At 35.2% G+C, this 17,259-nt stretch overlaps 1 protein-coding gene across 1 annotated transcript in view; it reads left to right on the top strand.

Moving 5' to 3' along the window:
• The window catches only part of LOC123658880 (furin-like protease 1), a 70,055-nt gene that overhangs the window by 22,248 nt on the left and 30,548 nt on the right, over positions 1-17,259 (top strand). The window contains exons 2-4 of the mRNA XM_045594170.1: positions 3,264-3,461; positions 4,672-4,817; positions 9,167-9,295. Coding sequence (XP_045450126.1) covers positions 3,264-3,461; positions 4,672-4,817; positions 9,167-9,295 — 473 coding nt within the window. The remainder of the gene's footprint in view (positions 1-3,263; positions 3,462-4,671; positions 4,818-9,166; positions 9,296-17,259) is intronic.

The raw sequence follows: 17,259 nt of genomic DNA, 5'->3' as shown, positions 1-17,259 counted from the left end.
TAAAAAATACGTGGGCATCTATCCCAATCACAAAGGATAGTTGCCCTGATTTTTTGAGGTATAGGTTAGGGGCATCTATCCCTTCATTCACCATATACAGAGTAAGTTTATATGTATAATTTTTTTGTGTCTGTTATATTTTTTATGTATTTACGTATATTTATGTTTGGATGTTTTACTGATTCTAGCAGAACTATGCCACGAAAATATAAAAAAAAAGGAAGAAATGCGAGCTCGAGTATGTTCTTGGACTATAGAAAACCTACAGTCAGCTTTCGATGAGAAAGTATGATTGTGCAATGTGCATGTTGACACTTGATATGAATATTTTAGACCAACAATTAAGAATTTATACTTTTGTTGAATAAATGCTTGTAAAATTTAATCAAATATATATATATATATATATATATATATATATATATATATATATATATATATACTTTAATATATATATATATATATATATCATGTTGAAACTTAAGATTTTATATTTTAGTTAAACAAAAGCTCTAAAAATTTAATTAGGTATAGTAATCTGTGTGATATAAAAATTATATTCTAATTATAACAATTAAAAGATATAAAAAAAACCCAAAAATTTTTCATTGCTATGGCCCATGTTTCTTGGAGACAATCGATGTTTTAGGAGTAGAACTAACCTAACCTAACCTAACATTTGGTTTGGGTTTTTCGTTTACACGGTTTAAAGGGCATCTATCCCACTGACTATTTTCATGGTGGGGCAACTATCCATATAGGTAGGCATCTATCCTCAAAAAAAAAGGGTTCACGAAAAGCTAATTTCTGCTTAATCTGCATTGGCTAGGTTGAAAAAAAAACAGTCATAATTCAACATAAAGGATTGAACTAGCTACATTAATAAAAATTATTCGTATAAAAATCATATTTTTAAAATTAGGTCGCTATTTCAAAAAGTGAGGCATCTATCCCGGTTTTACCCTATCTATAGCCTAAGAAATATGGGCATATACTGTATTTAGAGTTTTATTTTATTTTTTTGAAATATAGGTTTGTCATACTCTTTAAAAAAAGTATACGTTATAATCTCGTGCTTATTCCTTATTAAAGTTTATAGTTATTGGCGGTTAGTTGTAGACACAATAATAATAATAATAAATAACTTTATTGCACACAGTAACGTATAACAATTACATAAGTGTAAAGCTTAAAAGGAAAAAAAAAATAATTACGTCACATGCAACGGGCGGTCTTATCACTAGATAGTGATCTCTTCCAGACAACCCACACAAGTTGACTGATGATGATGATGATGAGGAGTGTGACATCTAGTGTCATAATTACTTATAGTTTTTTTTATTGAAGTGAATTCATATTTTTTTGCACACTAAAAGATTCTGTTAAAACAAACTTTAAATTTTTATATAATAATATAGTTTCCTGTTGTAGTCGTCGTAGTTCCACGGAATTTCAAACAGATTGGTCGCGTGTACGGTTCCAGTCATAGATTATACACTTATATGTTCCAGTTGTATCGACCACAATAGAGCTTTGTTAATTATTATTATCACAGAACACGACACGACACGCTCGGCGAATTCTCCGTAACTGTTTCGAAGCGCTAATTCATCGCTCCGTGATATCTACTACTGTACCACATTTGCAATATATTTTTACTGTTATTAAGTTGCTAAAGTTAACTAGTAAGAGGTTTAGTCATTGTATTGTCATAACTATAATTTGTAGTATAAATAATTAATGTTCACACTTTGAAGTAAAACTTTTTTACACGCATGCTTGACGTGGACAGCTTAACAGCTGGTGAATGCGAGAGGAGCACGTTACGAAACGTGTGATCGGGCGAAGCAAACGGAATTTGAGAGGTTGTGTATATTACTGAAGGGGCAAATCATGAAGTTTTACTTCAGTCGTTTGATCAAAACACACTCTTTTTTTATTTACCAACATTTTCCCTATTTTTGGAGGCATGTAAGAGATTACTTTAAGTGATAAGGTAGGCTGGCCTTTATAATTTTTTTAAAGTTGTACACTATTATTATTTTCTTTATTTAAATTCAAATGTGTTATAAAGTGTTAAATAAAATAGATCGGATAGACAACTATCCGACTTATTCAACTTACTCGACTTAGCAAGGATATAGGTATGCTTTGGTGTACACTTATTAGATTCTATTCAGATATTTTTGAAGACGTAAAATAACTACGATTTGACTTGTAATGTTATTCTCTATTTATTACTTAAAATTCTACTTCCTTACGGATTTTCATTCTTCTTAGACGTGTAACTAATTTTTCCATCGATTTCTCGGCATAGGCCTCTTTCTCCGTGTTAGAGAGTGTTGGAGATCCACCTACTACTATAAATAACGATAGCTATCAGGTGTATAATTATAATAACAACCGGGAGCTTAAAGTGCTCTCCGAGGCACGGTGGCGAGACCCAAATAACCAGACCAGAAACGAACATTTGTACAAATATAATACGGGATGGATATCCCGAGCGGGAGTCGAACCCGCTGTTGTCGGCTCATACACGGTGAATGCACCACCACACATGACCCAGAGCAATGTCTTTATCAATAGTCGTTACTAAAATACAAGATAATACTTTTTTGAAATTAACTTCAGTTTTGACGTTGTTGTTACATTTATAATTTTTTTAAATGGTAAAGTTTAATAAAATAACAATAAATGGCTGCAGTAAGGTATTGAAGTCAAAATGCTTTTCATATTAATAATACTGGTCCTAAAGAGTGTTCTGTATGGGTTTTACTCTACTGTTATCCACAGCCTGCACTGCACACGTACGAATTTAATAGATTCATAAATATTACGATTTTACCAGCGCCACTTCAAATTTTCAGAAACATGCTCTTTTATTGGTACGTTATTCGTGAACGCATTTGTTTATTGTACTTGTTAAATAATAATATAGATGAAGAGTTTGATCGTTCTTTTTTTGTTTTTTTTTTGTAATTTTTATCCTTCAGAACATAATTTTAAGTCTTAAGCTTACAGAAGTGTGATTGGAAAAGCGAAGTATGAACTGTAATACTTTACCTCGTTAAATACTATCAGCAATGTACTAACATTGTCTCTCAATATTAAAATCTATCTAATCTCTCTATTTAGCAATATTAAAAGTTTTACAGAAGAATCATTCGTTTTTTCGTTTTTTTTTTACGAAAATACACCATACTTAAGCGATGTTATTATCTACAAGTTCATTTGATTGTTATTTATCTAACTTATCTTAACAGTATTTCTTTTATTGTTTCAGATATTCGACAATCATTTCCACTTCCATCACAATTTGTTGGCGAAGCGTTCGTTGACGGCTGCGCATGCGCACCACAGCCGGCTAGAAGCGGACGAGCGGGTACAATGGGCGAAACAACAGAAGGTCCTATCACGGAAGAAAAGGGATTTTCAGCCCTTACCAGATAGCACAAGTACAGGCAAGTTTATTTTGATGTTAGTTATACCCTACAGTGAACTAAGTTAACTATCTATTATAGCTTATGAGAAATATTTATACCTATGCTCTGTTTAGTGAGTGATAACGTAGATAACTCTTACATTTTTGCATAAATAATCCATTATATGTAAGTCTGTTCTATCGCATATGAAGGTAGCTTGAGGTAACATTATTATATTCGTCATTCAAAAATAATATCCAATTAATTAAGTACAATTGTACTTGTACGTATGCTGTGTGGTTACGGCAGTAAAGAATATAGCCACCCCCTATCTTCCCGTGGGTGTCGTAAGAGGCGACTAAGGGATAACCATATAACTGCTGGCGTTGAAATACAAGGCCTAAGACGGGCAGCAGCGTCTTCGGTGCGACAAAGCCAGCCCTGAGGTCACCAACACGCCTGCCCAGTGTGGTGACTGTGGGTAAAACACATGAGTTCACGCCATTTTGTCTCGAACTTGTGGAGGCCTATGTCCAGTAGTGGACTGCGATAGGCTGATGTGATGATGATGTGATGTACTTGTACGCTTAGTAGCTGTAATGCATTTTGATTTGTCACCTTTATGCTACTATACTGATATAAATAGTAATATTAAGCGTATTGTGTACATTTTATATAAAAAAAAATCATGTACGTTATGATAAATAAGCCATGGATAATTTTTAATAATAAAGTGATATTGGTTAATATTACAAGTACGAGTGTAATACGAGTGTACTAATTCCTGTTTACTAATTTGTTTAATTTAAACAACAGTAAATATGTCACATGAATTGAATTAAAGCTTTAACATTCTTCATACAATTGAGTAAATTTATACCAAGATCGCCTATAAATGAATTTCCTTGACCTTTTCACCTGCTCTATAAAAGCTTTTAAACTTTTTTCAATGTCATTTTTCTAATTAAGTAACATAGCTTTTAATTTTCACTTTCAATAACTCATTCAGTTAAAAATATTACAAAAAATTTTAAACGAAGAAATTTTAGAAATTAGTATTTAAATACAGCTATTATTATGAATTTTTCAAATATTCGTCCTCAATTTAAATACAATGAAAATGAAAATTAAGAAAAAGTTTTTATTTAATAACCTTTTATAAACTAACCTATTTACTTATTTCAAAGTAGCGCAGGCACGCAAATTAACAATATAGAGCTTAAGTTCATTAGAGTACAATTTGTTATAGCTGAAACAAAAGCATCGGGGGCGCCGTCCCTGAAGAGAGAAGTCGGTACGAAACGTGAAATGCACTCGAGAGTGAAAGGGAGACCGCGCTCTGCCGATTCTAAATTCCAATTAAACGATCCCAAGTGGCCTCACATGTGGTACCTGGTATGTAGCTTTGTATAATTCAATTTTCACGTGTTTCCATTCATTAAAATATTTTATTTTCTTAATGTGTACCTATGGTTGTAATTTTGTTTCTATATTGTTTTATTTTCTGTTTACTTTCTATTTTAATTTACTTCTTGCGAATATTGTTAAAATATGTAGAGTATGTATTACTTAATTATTTTGGAATAATGTGTCTTGTCTTAGAATGGTTTTGGAAGTAAAATAATGGTCCTTATTATGAAGGTACCACTAGGTGTTTCACTCTCTTTTAATTATTACCGCATTGTCTATATTATTGCTAGCGACATTTTTTTTTGTACAATCTTCCTCAATAAAAAGGTTTTAAACATCAAAATAATTTTTGAAATCTGATCGATATGACCAAAGACCAATACGATCAAACAAACAGTTTAATTCCATAATATAAACTGAGGTAGGGCACAGCAGGAATTTCCTGCTCAAAATATGGAGCAGCCCGACTGGAGCAGCCCGACAGTACCTCGACCTTACAGAAGAGTAGAACACAGCAATATAATACTGTTTTCAAGCAGTATTGTGTTCCTGTTGGTGAGTAAGGTGACCAGAGCTCCCGGGGGGATTGGGGATTGGGTCGGCAACGCGCTTGCGATGCCTCTGGTGTTGCAGGTGTCTATAAGCTACGGTAATCGCTTACCATCAGGTGAGCCGTACGCTTGTTTGCCGACCTAGTGACATAAAAAAAACTTACGTTATTTTACGTAAACGATAGAAAACTAATATGTAACACTTTTACGCAACAACTGTAGTCAATTTTTTACTAGTTTCAATTTTGATAGAAGAATGGAATTTTTAAACTCATGCCAAATTCTAATTATTTCAAAAAGTCAAGCGCTGTACGTACGATTATTAAAACCTAAACGCAAAAATTTTCTACCGCTTTTTCTGTTTTAAATTGTGGCGAAAATAATTAATCCATTCGTACTGCTTGACTTCTTTAGTCAAGAGTAACAGAATTATGATTAACGAGTCATACTCTCAGTGTTCTTGCCACCACCTATCGTTTAAAATTATGTTTATTTTAAATTCTGTATTGTGTATCAATAAAATTATTATTAAATAATGAAACTGTATATATTTATCCTTTAAGTCCCACTTTCGTACAATTCAACAGTGTATTGTGCGATAAAGTATTGATAAGTGAATGAATAAAATATGATTCTGTATCTGTCGACTTCTACCTTAAATACAGACACCAATAATAAGTTACTTACCTTTATAACAGATGACTTAAACTTATTAATAAAAAAAAAAAAAAAAAAAAAAACATATCAAATAACTGTAAATTATTCTTCTAAAATTATTTTCATTTGAAAAAATATATGTTGACAATCATGCATAAGCAAACACCAGTGACTTGGTTGTAAAGATGTAGATTACAAACGAGGTATGATGCTATCTTTGCCATTGGAATAGATTCAAAAATATAAAAGCTATATCTTCTAGAGTCATAAATCATAATATATCCAGAGATAATCGACTTTCATATCATCCTATACCGTACGATCATTACATCTTAATTTTCCCTTTGCCTTGTCTCGGCTAATAGCTAATTTTCTGCCTTATTATCTTCTCTTGACGGGCGGGTCGTACTCTGCGCTCTAAGGCGTATTTGAGTATCGTTACAATGTTTAAAATTTCTGTTTAATAAATTGTTAATTAGATTTCATCGTCAGCTATGAGTAACGCCTTGAAACATCTGTTATATAAAATTCTCGTGTCGCGGTGTTTGTAGTTAAACTCCTCCGAAACGGCTTGACCGATTCTGATGAAATTTTGTGTGGATATTGGGTAGGTCTGAGAATCGAACAACATCTATTTTTCATCCCCCTAAATGTTAATGTTACTGTGTTTTATGTCCGGCCCTAATTTTTTTTTAATTTTTAGATAAATTATTTATTTTTTATTTTATTACGATTTGGCGTTGAAAAATACATACAACCCTAAATTTTCATCTTTTTACCACCAACCCTTATTTTTAAATAGCGTTTAGCGGCAAGACAACGTTTGCCGAGTCAGCTAGTCTTTATATAAAAATGTGTTAACTTGTGTAGACCTATAAACTTGTGTCTTGTTTTTTATGTAGATTTCAGGAAATAACTTTAAAGTATTTGGTTGTTTGGAAACATAAAAATAAATATTTGCTTAACTAAGAAACTCTATAAATAAACCAAAACTTTAAAAATTCATCAATTTTTTGGTGTTATCCAACTGTCTACCATAAGTGGCAAATGCTCAAAGCCCTCTTGTTGTATAAAACAATTTGATTTTTTATATGCTTTACCAATTTTAATACGACAGAAAATTAAAATTGGCTTCCTGTCCGCTTGAGTTCGACAATTCATTCTATGTATTTTTCTAATAAAAATGTAATAATTAAGAAGGACATCGTTCTTTTAGGAGTCACCGGATGTTACAAGTTTTTATTATTCTGTAAAACATGCGAATGTTATTGAATCACCAGTTCAGCATTTTTTTTGGTCGTAAAATATGACCGTCTTTTAGAAAATATGTAACTATCCTTAAAATATTCTGTTGCTGTTTGCTGTTGCTGTATATTCTGCGTACATTTGTCATGATTCGATATGTAAGTTGTATTATTTTTTATGGTAAAACGATAGAAAATTTTGGCCTGAATGCTAAGAAATAGATATAACCAAAAAATGAAAATCTTGATCGACCCTTGTAGAGTATAGGGGGATATAGTGATACTGCACACTTAAGACAATGTTATAATGATTTAAATTAAAATAAGAATTTAAACTGTTGGCTGGCTGGCTTCACATTATTATTAAAATTAAAAAATACTTCAAGGCTTGCTTAAATTTATTTAATACTTCAATTGAACTTTGTTTATGAGATGTTTATATTATGTTGTTTATGTCTGATAGAATCTTAAACAAATCTCTCTTCGCTAAACCGAAAAGTTATCATCATTAAATTTCATACTCAATAAAGCCTGATGTTCGCATATAAAAGTAATCGGTCGTTAAACTTTTTGTCCGCTGAATTATCGAAGATCTCCTACTCTTGTTGCAGTAAAAACTTGAGTATGACTTAAAAATACGTAACATGTATTAAAAAGATTATAAAGATAATTTTAAGTATTTTTTTTCATAAATTAATGTTTGTGTTAAAGTTCTGTATATAATTATCAATTAGGTATACCAAGCACTAGCAATTCATAAACACAACTTTATGCTCGTATCTACTAGACATTAAAAAATCACATTACATTACACACAATTGGAATCGTTAATTATAAAATAAAGATTAAAAAAATATAATAATTACAATCACAATAAAGACTATCACAATAAAGTGTGGCGCGAACTTGGGGAGGCCTATGTCCAGCAGTGGACTGCGATAGGCTGAAGTGATAAAGACTATTTTGAAATATAAATAAAATTGAGATCATTAAATTAAAATGGAAGAATTCTCGTGTTCTATCTTTAACATGACAATCTTTTATTTGTAAGACTGAAGATTTGTACTGCAATTTCTGTTCACGATATAATGTTCTTTTAGTTTATTGAGTTCTACGCTATTGCTTTAATATTTGGAGAAACAATATTTTTCAGTAAGTCTGAAAAGTTCTGAATGGTTTCTTTGAATTGAAGTATTTTGATCCGGTATTGAATGATATTTTGTGATTGCTTTCTCTTTCGTCTAAAAAACGACTACTTTGTGAGAAATTTTTTTCAGTCAAATCTAAAGTTTATATTTATAAAAAAACTGCAATAAAAAGCTAGTATCTGATTCGCAAATTTTATGATATATTACATATCTTCAGTTTTTATTAAATAGACTTCAAAAATACATCAACCTAATATAATTTTTTTAGTTGACTAAATAAAACATTTAATAAATCATTATGAATTACTAAAAGGATGAAATGGCGGTTACAAGTCATTAGTAAATTTTGTATTCGATACGAGAGATAGGTAAAGATAGGCTAGTGAGCCAAGTTGTGAGTAGAACTCGATTAACTGAAAAAAAAAAATACTGTATTTCTATCGTCAGTTTATGTTCTCATTTACATTTTTAATTCATCATTTCAATTAAAAATTAATCAACATCTTTGGCACCTACCTAGTCTGTGGAAGAAGCTTACGTATACAGCGCCACTATTTACAGACTTCGTTCAAGGTACAATATAGCGAAATGGCCCCTATTATTAAATATAATCTAAATAATCAGCTTTATTATTTATATTTGTGTAGTTGTACCTCATCTAGAAAGTGTGTTTATAATTACCAAAACAGTAATTTCGACAAAACTAATTATCAACAATTGGTATTTTTTCACAGAATCGAGGTGGTGGTTTAGACATGAACGTGATACCAGCGTGGCGGGAAGGTGTGACAGGACGAGGCGTGGTGGTCACCATTCTTGATGACGGATTGGAAACTGACCACCCGGACTTAGTTGCTAACTATGTAAGTACATATAAAGATTATGACGAAATATTCTTTTAAAGTGATCGAAAATGTAAGATAAAAGACGATGTAACAAAGAACTTCTTACATTTATTGAATTATGAACACAAAGCGTCACAGATTAAGTTTCAATCCTTCTTCTTGGAAGTTTCACGGTACAGTATTTCTATTGTAATGTGTCATTTAAATTATCTACAAACCAGTGGAGGAGCGTGGTGGATTAAGCTCCAATACATATCCTATATGGAGATAGAGGCCCTAGCCCAGCAACGGGACGTTAAAATATGCAATTATATTAATTAATACTGCTACATAAAATTGATGTGACAAATTAGCGTCTTACTTTATGTCATGCTAATGAATTATTAATGAAATTTAAAATATATTATCTTTAAATCAAATTCTAACTAAATGATCTCATTTCGCTTTAAGAACTCGGCTTTATGAATAATATTAGAATGTTATAAAGCCCTTAATATGTGTTAAAAAGTGTTAATCTATATTGAGGATGAGAAAGAAAAATAATAAATAATATAAATATAATAATATTATGTAATAATAATATAATATTAATTATAATAATGTGTTACTAAGGGCTATTTAATGTTATACAGATGTGAAATGTATATGTTCTAAAAAATCTACACTAAAAATTATTGCCAGCCGCGTTGGCGCAACAGTCACAGCGCTGGTTTGTGGCTGTTGCGCTGGCGGTTGCGGATTCGATGACACATGACAAATATTTGTATTGGCCATACAGATGTTTGCCATGGTGTGGGTGTTTGTGCAGTCTTTGTGGGTTTCTCCACCGTGCCTCGGAGAACACGTTAAGCCGTCGTTTCCGGTTGCTATTATGTACACCTGATAGCGATCGGGACTCATAGCAGGAAATATATCCGCCAACCGTTATTGGAGTAGCGTGGTGGATTAAGCTCTAATCCTTCTCCTACATGAAAAAAGAAGCCTTTGCCCAGAAGTGGGATGTTACAGACTGAAACGTAAAATTATTGAAGCTAATTCTAATTAAGTTATAATCATTAACCGCGCGGGTCTTCTTACTTGCAATAGCAATCATAATTTATTCGCAAATTAACGCTATATACTTTATTATAATTCAAAGGGATAAACAATGCAACGGTATTGCCTGATGGTAAACGGAAACCGTTGCTTTATGGACGCCTACAATAGGAGCTCTGACTACCTTACACAGACGTGACGTGATTTTACAGGAACACGACACTATTACACTTGAAAACAGTCTTATTTAGGCTCTGATCTTTTTTGACGTACTTTCCCAGTCAGGCGGTTTCAAATTAGAAAATTCCTGCTTAAAATTTAAAAACGCCTTTTATCTCAATAAAGAATTTACATTCATATAAAACTGTATTTCGTTTTTGAAATTATTTTTTCATTTAGGAACCAGGTATATAATAAAATGTTCAATATATATTAATCAATTCTCAATAGTTCAGCCGAATAGCATCGCATGTTTCTCATGCTCCGCGGTCGTGAATAGATTCCCCGCGCGCTTCAGTCGCTGGCATGCTTTCAAGCTATTATGCCGATAACTAATTGGAGCCTCACTCACGTTATTAGCAATAGCAATTTCTGATTGACCGCTGAGGGGTCATTTGGTAATGGTAATTAATTATTACTTCTTTGACTTTTGTTTTCGTCTCTTGTTACATTTAATAATAATTTCATAATTGTAAAATAATTTCGAACAGCACATTTGTATCTGTTGAAATAACTTATTGCTGTAGCAAGACAATTTTTTTATATTTCATCAAAAACATGAGTAGATATTAATATATTTTCATTACAAATTTCTGATCTCCCATGTTACACGCATCAACTTATATTTTCCTTGTAAGCTCCTACGTATTTTCCTGAAACTTTCTGCTACAATTGAACAGAACTAAAATAGCCAAAAATTTATTTATAATACTATATACTGTATAAGTAGTAAATGTCACGTCCCCAATTAGCAGAAAAATTCTTCTAAATTTATTCTACAATTTTTCTTCCTCATTTACAATTTTACGATGTCTTTGACGTTGTCTTTATACGAAAACCGACAAGAGCTGAGTGTATAAAGATTTGAAATAATTAATTGTGCTTTTGCCGTCGCAAGACTGCTGAGTACATTCGTGGCATGAAGTCAAAGGCGGTTGTTTGTATAAATCGTTCTTCGAGCAAGTACTAGTGTTAAATAAATAGGTTGGTGTTCTCACAAGTGACATTCATGAGCAAAGTAGCTGCAGTTTGAAATTGCAGTTTTCGTACTGTTAGTGTAGTTCACATTTACGCCCCGGGAAATTAAATGTCGGTATTTGTTTTGAAACGTATGTACTTCCAATACATTCGGACAGGATTCAAACCGAGTGGCTAAAAACAATTTACGTATTCTTTTCGATATTCTATTTAAATAATAATAACGACTATTTATAAAAAGAGATTCTTAAATATCGTATACGATACTCGTACTTGTATTCATGTTTCTAACTACAAAAAAAGATGGTCTTTCTGTACAAACTTTGAACTTCTAATTCACACTCTTAGAACAAACTCAACGAAGTACTTACTAAAACTCAAGTGCCTTACTTCAATAAATATACTACATAAAATTGTAAAAAATGTTATATTGGTATATGTACCGTGTATACACATCCATATACATCTAGTAAAAACCGGTTATTTTAATATTACAGACACTCCAATTTTGTTTATTTGTATATATATAGATATAAAATATTCTGATACACTAATATATTTCATCTAGATACAAAAATTGGACTCGTTAGAGAATTTTCTAGGCGAGCAGCCGTTCAGCTAAACTAACTACAACCGTTTTATTTAATGTAAAAACGACGTGTAATAAATAGTAATGAAATTTATTCATCTTTCTTATTATAGTAGCGTCTTTAAAGATTATTCTTTAAAAGTTGAAAGTTGAATAGAATCTATAGAAAACTCTAACGATCGTACAGTCGTTTCCTGATAATTGTGTTTGCAGGCAAACGAATATAAAAATTTCAATTTTTGATATGATATTCAAAAATGTTGTGAAGAAAAACTGACTTCAAGTAAATCGAAAAGAAATACAACGTAGGTAGACGAAAAAATAGTCAAGTAAATACGCATTATCAAAGATTCAGTAAAAAGTTATGCGGATTTTCGTGAGTTTCCTTCGATTTCTCTGGAATCCCATTATCAGATCATCTCTATCAGAACTATGAGATATCTCCTTTCCAACAAAAAAAGAATTATCAAAATTGGTTCATAAACGACGGAGTTATCCCCGAACATATATAAAAAAAATATATGTACAGTCGAATTGACTAACTTCCTCCTTTTTTTGAAGTCGGTTAAAAAATAAGGAATCGACAAAATAACCAATGATTAAAAAAAAAAAAACTTTCTAAAATATTGATACGATATCAATTGATTATTGAATTCAGTTTCGAAAAGTAGGATTAAAGTATACTAAAGCAAAAAAACTATAATTACTTCGTTAAAAACTTTGCGGTGAAACCTTCATACAGTATCTTTTTATCTATTATTTTGTCCCCGTTTATAAACAATTACTAATTGTTTCACGCTGATACTTTGACCTTATGAGACGTAGACGTGCGAAGTTATTGCAGTAATTAACTAACGACCGAAGTTATTCAACGATCTGTTTATCGCAAATGATTGTAGATTACCATAATTTAAAATTTGTGTCATCTGTATCCACGTTACATTAGCGAAATTAATTATTTATCCATGCTAATTTTACACCAAAGAAAGTCATTAAGGTTTAATAATAAAGAATGATTAAGATTTGTGAAATAATAACTGTTGGTCGATGATAGTGTCGTTAGATTTTCGACAATTTGATCGGCTTAGAAATCTGGTATATCTTTTTGCTTAGGCTTATTTCAGCTACCTACATGCAACGCTAACTTTCGCTGAACATTATTGCATACTATCCGCATCTTTTCAAGCGGGCCGGTAATAATGAGTTATTGTTGTGTTAGCTCGCGTTGCACGTGATTATAGCAAAAGCTATGAGGTATGTGTTTCACCGCTTTCAGCAAGACTCATGTACAAAGGCGGTTGAGTTTGAAATTACACGATTCATCTCGCGAAAGCTTTAATCTCAATGTTGGTTTGGAAAAACGGGTAATTAGGTCAGTGCTATTACCGCTTTATGTGCTGTGTTTCGAATCGGCGCATAAGCGTTTCATCTCTCGTATAACCAGCCGAAAATTATTCATTGATTATATGAATAATTTGTGATGAAATATGTTTTTGGTTTTATCGCGATGAGTTTACGATGTTTTCCTTTTAAAGCTTTAATGGTCGACAGAATTTCGCTTTTTACGCTACTTGGCTTTTATACTTCCCTTATTTTTTTTTTTCGTATTTCGATGTTTTGAAAGTGAATAAGAATTATTTATTAAATTTGATAAACGAGTAAAAAATAAGTTTACATTATTGTAATGTTTTGTTGTAACCTTTAATATTTCAGCAAGATTCCTTAATATGTTTTCATGATAGTTATATCATTAAACTGAGGTTATATCATTAACTGAGGTAAAATTAATCCTTGGATTTACATCTATTATAAATTTTTAAAACAAATAAAAACTATATTTTTTAATACGAATTATTTAAAAGGCCAAAAAAACTTTGATCGTTGTTTAATTATTTTTTTTAATATTTAAATATTTTGAAATAAAATTGAGTGTAATAAATAAGTTTTTTATAACTATTGCACTTTATTTTACTTAGATCTATTTGCTACTATTTAGACACTGAACTATTAAGATAATATAATGACATACCATTAAATTTTTATTACATTGAACAAATATGTAAATACCAAGTAGGTACTCAAAGTGTCTCATTCCACAGATGTAGGCACAATCTACTTATCTGATAATTTTCCGTAATCACTTTATAAATTACGGACCAATTACTTTAATATTTTGATAGTATACATATTATATGTATCGACATTGTTAACTTTGATCAGTATAATATCCTAGGCGAAGTTTCTAAGTGTATTAGGTGCAGTCTGCTGGACCCGTAGCTATACTTTAGGTTTTTTTTTTTTTTTTAATTTTAACATCCATAGGCTCTTGAGTGCCCATGCCTTTTTTATTTAAATTTTAATTTTCAAGCGTTGAGGCGTATTATTTTCAACATTGCATTCGAATTACGAACTAAAGCTTATTTTCTCTATTTCGATGGTGAGTCCAAAACTGACCGTGAGAGATATATATACCTATATATACATATATATTTATGTAGGTTAATAATTAGAACGGCCACCTTCGCTTGTAGAGCGCTCTCGGGCACCGAGAGCGCCCTATTGCCTCGAAAAGAGGACGCTACGGCGACATGGCCGCAGCTTCCTTAGCGCCTCGTTGGTTACTGGGGGCGTTTGTACTAAGCCCCATAATTTTCCCTATCTTTGGGGGACGGCAATCTCGCCCCCCCCATGATGTGCGCTGCCGGTTTTCCGGCGCTGGAACAGACTGCGCAGCACGGCGTAGCATTGCAGGTGCGGGCAATGTGTCCTTCCTTCCCGCACCGGAAGCACAGCCTGCTTCGGTCGACCGCGAATGGGCACGTCGGGCGGGTGTGGCCGACGCCCATACACTTAAAGCACCGTAGTGGGCGCTGTTCCAGAACTTTGACTCTGGCGGAGCTCCAGCCGACAAGAAGTTTGCCAGCCTCTGCCAGAGTCTTCGCAGCGGGGAACGGGCAACGCAGGACTACGGATCCCATCCCCCCCGAACCAACGAAAATCTCGCCTGTCTTCATGAACTCGGTGGCGCAACCAGTGGTCCTGGCCACCGCTTCTGCTACCATCTCCTTAGAGACGGAGTCATCCAGCCCAGAAAGTCGGAGACTCGCGAGCTTCATGGGCTGGACGACCCTCGCCGTGCCCTCAAGGACGCGGTCCAGCTCTTTTGCCAGACGCTGCGCTGCTTCTGGTGTTTGTCCCTTCGCCAATTCCAGTAACCTGGCCCCGGTTGCGGCACACCGGATACTGAGACCTTCCTCGATGCCAAGGTCAGCTAGGTTAATTGTGTCGGCAGCCCGCTTCATAATGTGGCTGTAGGTAACACCCTCCTCCTCTGCGAATGCCTCCAGTGTGACCATCACTGCGGGGGCTGCCAAACTAGGCTTTTTGGGCCTCTTCTTGCTTCGGCTCCGCTTTCGCTGCCCTGCGACTGGCGCAGCAGTGACGGCATCTGGGGCAGGGGTCCTCTTCTTTTTCGCTCTCTTTGGCTTCTTGGCGACGGTGACCCATTCGCCGTCGCCAGACTTCGGAGCCGTCGGAACGGCCTCCGCCGTGGTCTCAGACACCGCGGTAGGCTGAGTAATGCGCGCCTTATTCCGTTTGCCGCGTGAGAGAGCGGGGGGCGTCGGCCGCACCGTCTCATCCGTCCTGTCTACTGTCACCGGTGGACTGGGTTTCCCAGGTGGCGGCAGACGTTCCTCTATTTTTGTGAGGCGGGTGTCCATCATGCGCTCCACTCTCACCATGACGGCCGCCAACAAACGCTCCTCCGTGTCATCCCCACTGGGAGGAATCGGTACAGGCGCCGTGACCGCCCGCGCCAGGTTCTCCCTCTAGAGTTCCACCACTTGAAACTTCAAGTCGTCAACATCTCTCCTCAGACGAGTGTTCTCCGCTTGGAGTTTGCGGACCTCATCTGAAGAAGAGCGCTCTTTCAGTGCATCGAATGCCACCTTGATAGAAGCCGCCGCGTCCTTCAGGGCCTTCACGAAGGTGCCCTTTAGGTTTGAGGACTTAGTCGCCACGTGCAAGATTACATTAACGTCACTCGACACTTGCTGACATAGGGCGTCCACAGTGCGAGCGTCGCCGATGTTTATGCCCGATGCCCGGCGGCTCTCCTCCACCTCCAATACGCGGTTCTCCAGCGGCTTCTCTTTCTCACGCGAGGCCTCAGTTCTCCTTTCTTTGCGCTTTCGCGCTAAATCCGCTAGCGTCATACGGCCCTCGCCGTCCGAAGATGACGGGGCCGAATTCAGGCGCGGCCGCTTCGATTCACTCCTGTTTCTCGGAAGGCTGTCGTCCGAGTCTAAAAAGCTCTCCTCCTCCATCGTCGAATTGTGTTTGTGTAAGTCTTTGTCCGCCCGAGGTAGTGCCCCCTGTACCTGGGTAAGCCTGACGTGACCCGACTCGGGCCTCGGCCGGTGCTACCGAGCCGGGGATCGCAGTAGAGACTGAACTTCCCATCAGCCATGCATCCCCTCGCGCTGCGTCGCCGCTTGGGATTCGGGGTAATTTTTTATAGAGGTTTTCTTCCTCGCGGTCCGGCCGGTTAAGGCAAGACCGTCGGTCCCATACGTGGCCGCGAGACATGACCACGACACCACAAAACGGGAATACGAGAAAAGGACGGTGAGTGAACAGGACTCCTGCCCACTCTGTCCGACGGCGGGGTAAGCGCACGCCGAACCCATCCATCCCCCGTGGTGACACAGTGCGCGAGCGCTGAGCCATCGGAGAATTCCCCCCTGATGCGCTCACGGGACAACTCTGATATAGAGCGCCGGAATGCATTCCCCGCGAGGCGGTCGTTAGCCGCGACAAGCAGCAGTGCCACGAGTGTGATACTGCTGCCCGCCCCGTTGCCCAGGGTGCACCACGAGGAGGTCACCGACAAGCACCCCTACTCAATTGACTAACCTAAGCCAAATTGAGCTTACTTCATGTATGTACTTATGTAGTGCTTTTCAAATATACACTATGATATATGATTTCTACCATTATTATAACTTACAAATCTGTTTTTTTTTACAAATATTAGGTATATAATGTTTGTATACATAAGTTAACTATTTTACATAAAAATAAATAATCATTTCACATTCAATAACAGTCAGACAAATCAGACTTCTGTGACAATTTCCTGACCATGACAAAGATGATA

The sequence above is a fragment of the Melitaea cinxia genome, chromosome 13, assembly GCF_905220565.1.
Source record: "Melitaea cinxia chromosome 13, ilMelCinx1.1, whole genome shotgun sequence".
In the NCBI taxonomy this organism is placed as follows: domain Eukaryota; kingdom Metazoa; phylum Arthropoda; class Insecta; order Lepidoptera; family Nymphalidae; genus Melitaea; species Melitaea cinxia.
Note: the sequence above shows the minus strand (reverse complement) of the source record. Positions and strands in the feature narration are given on the sequence as shown.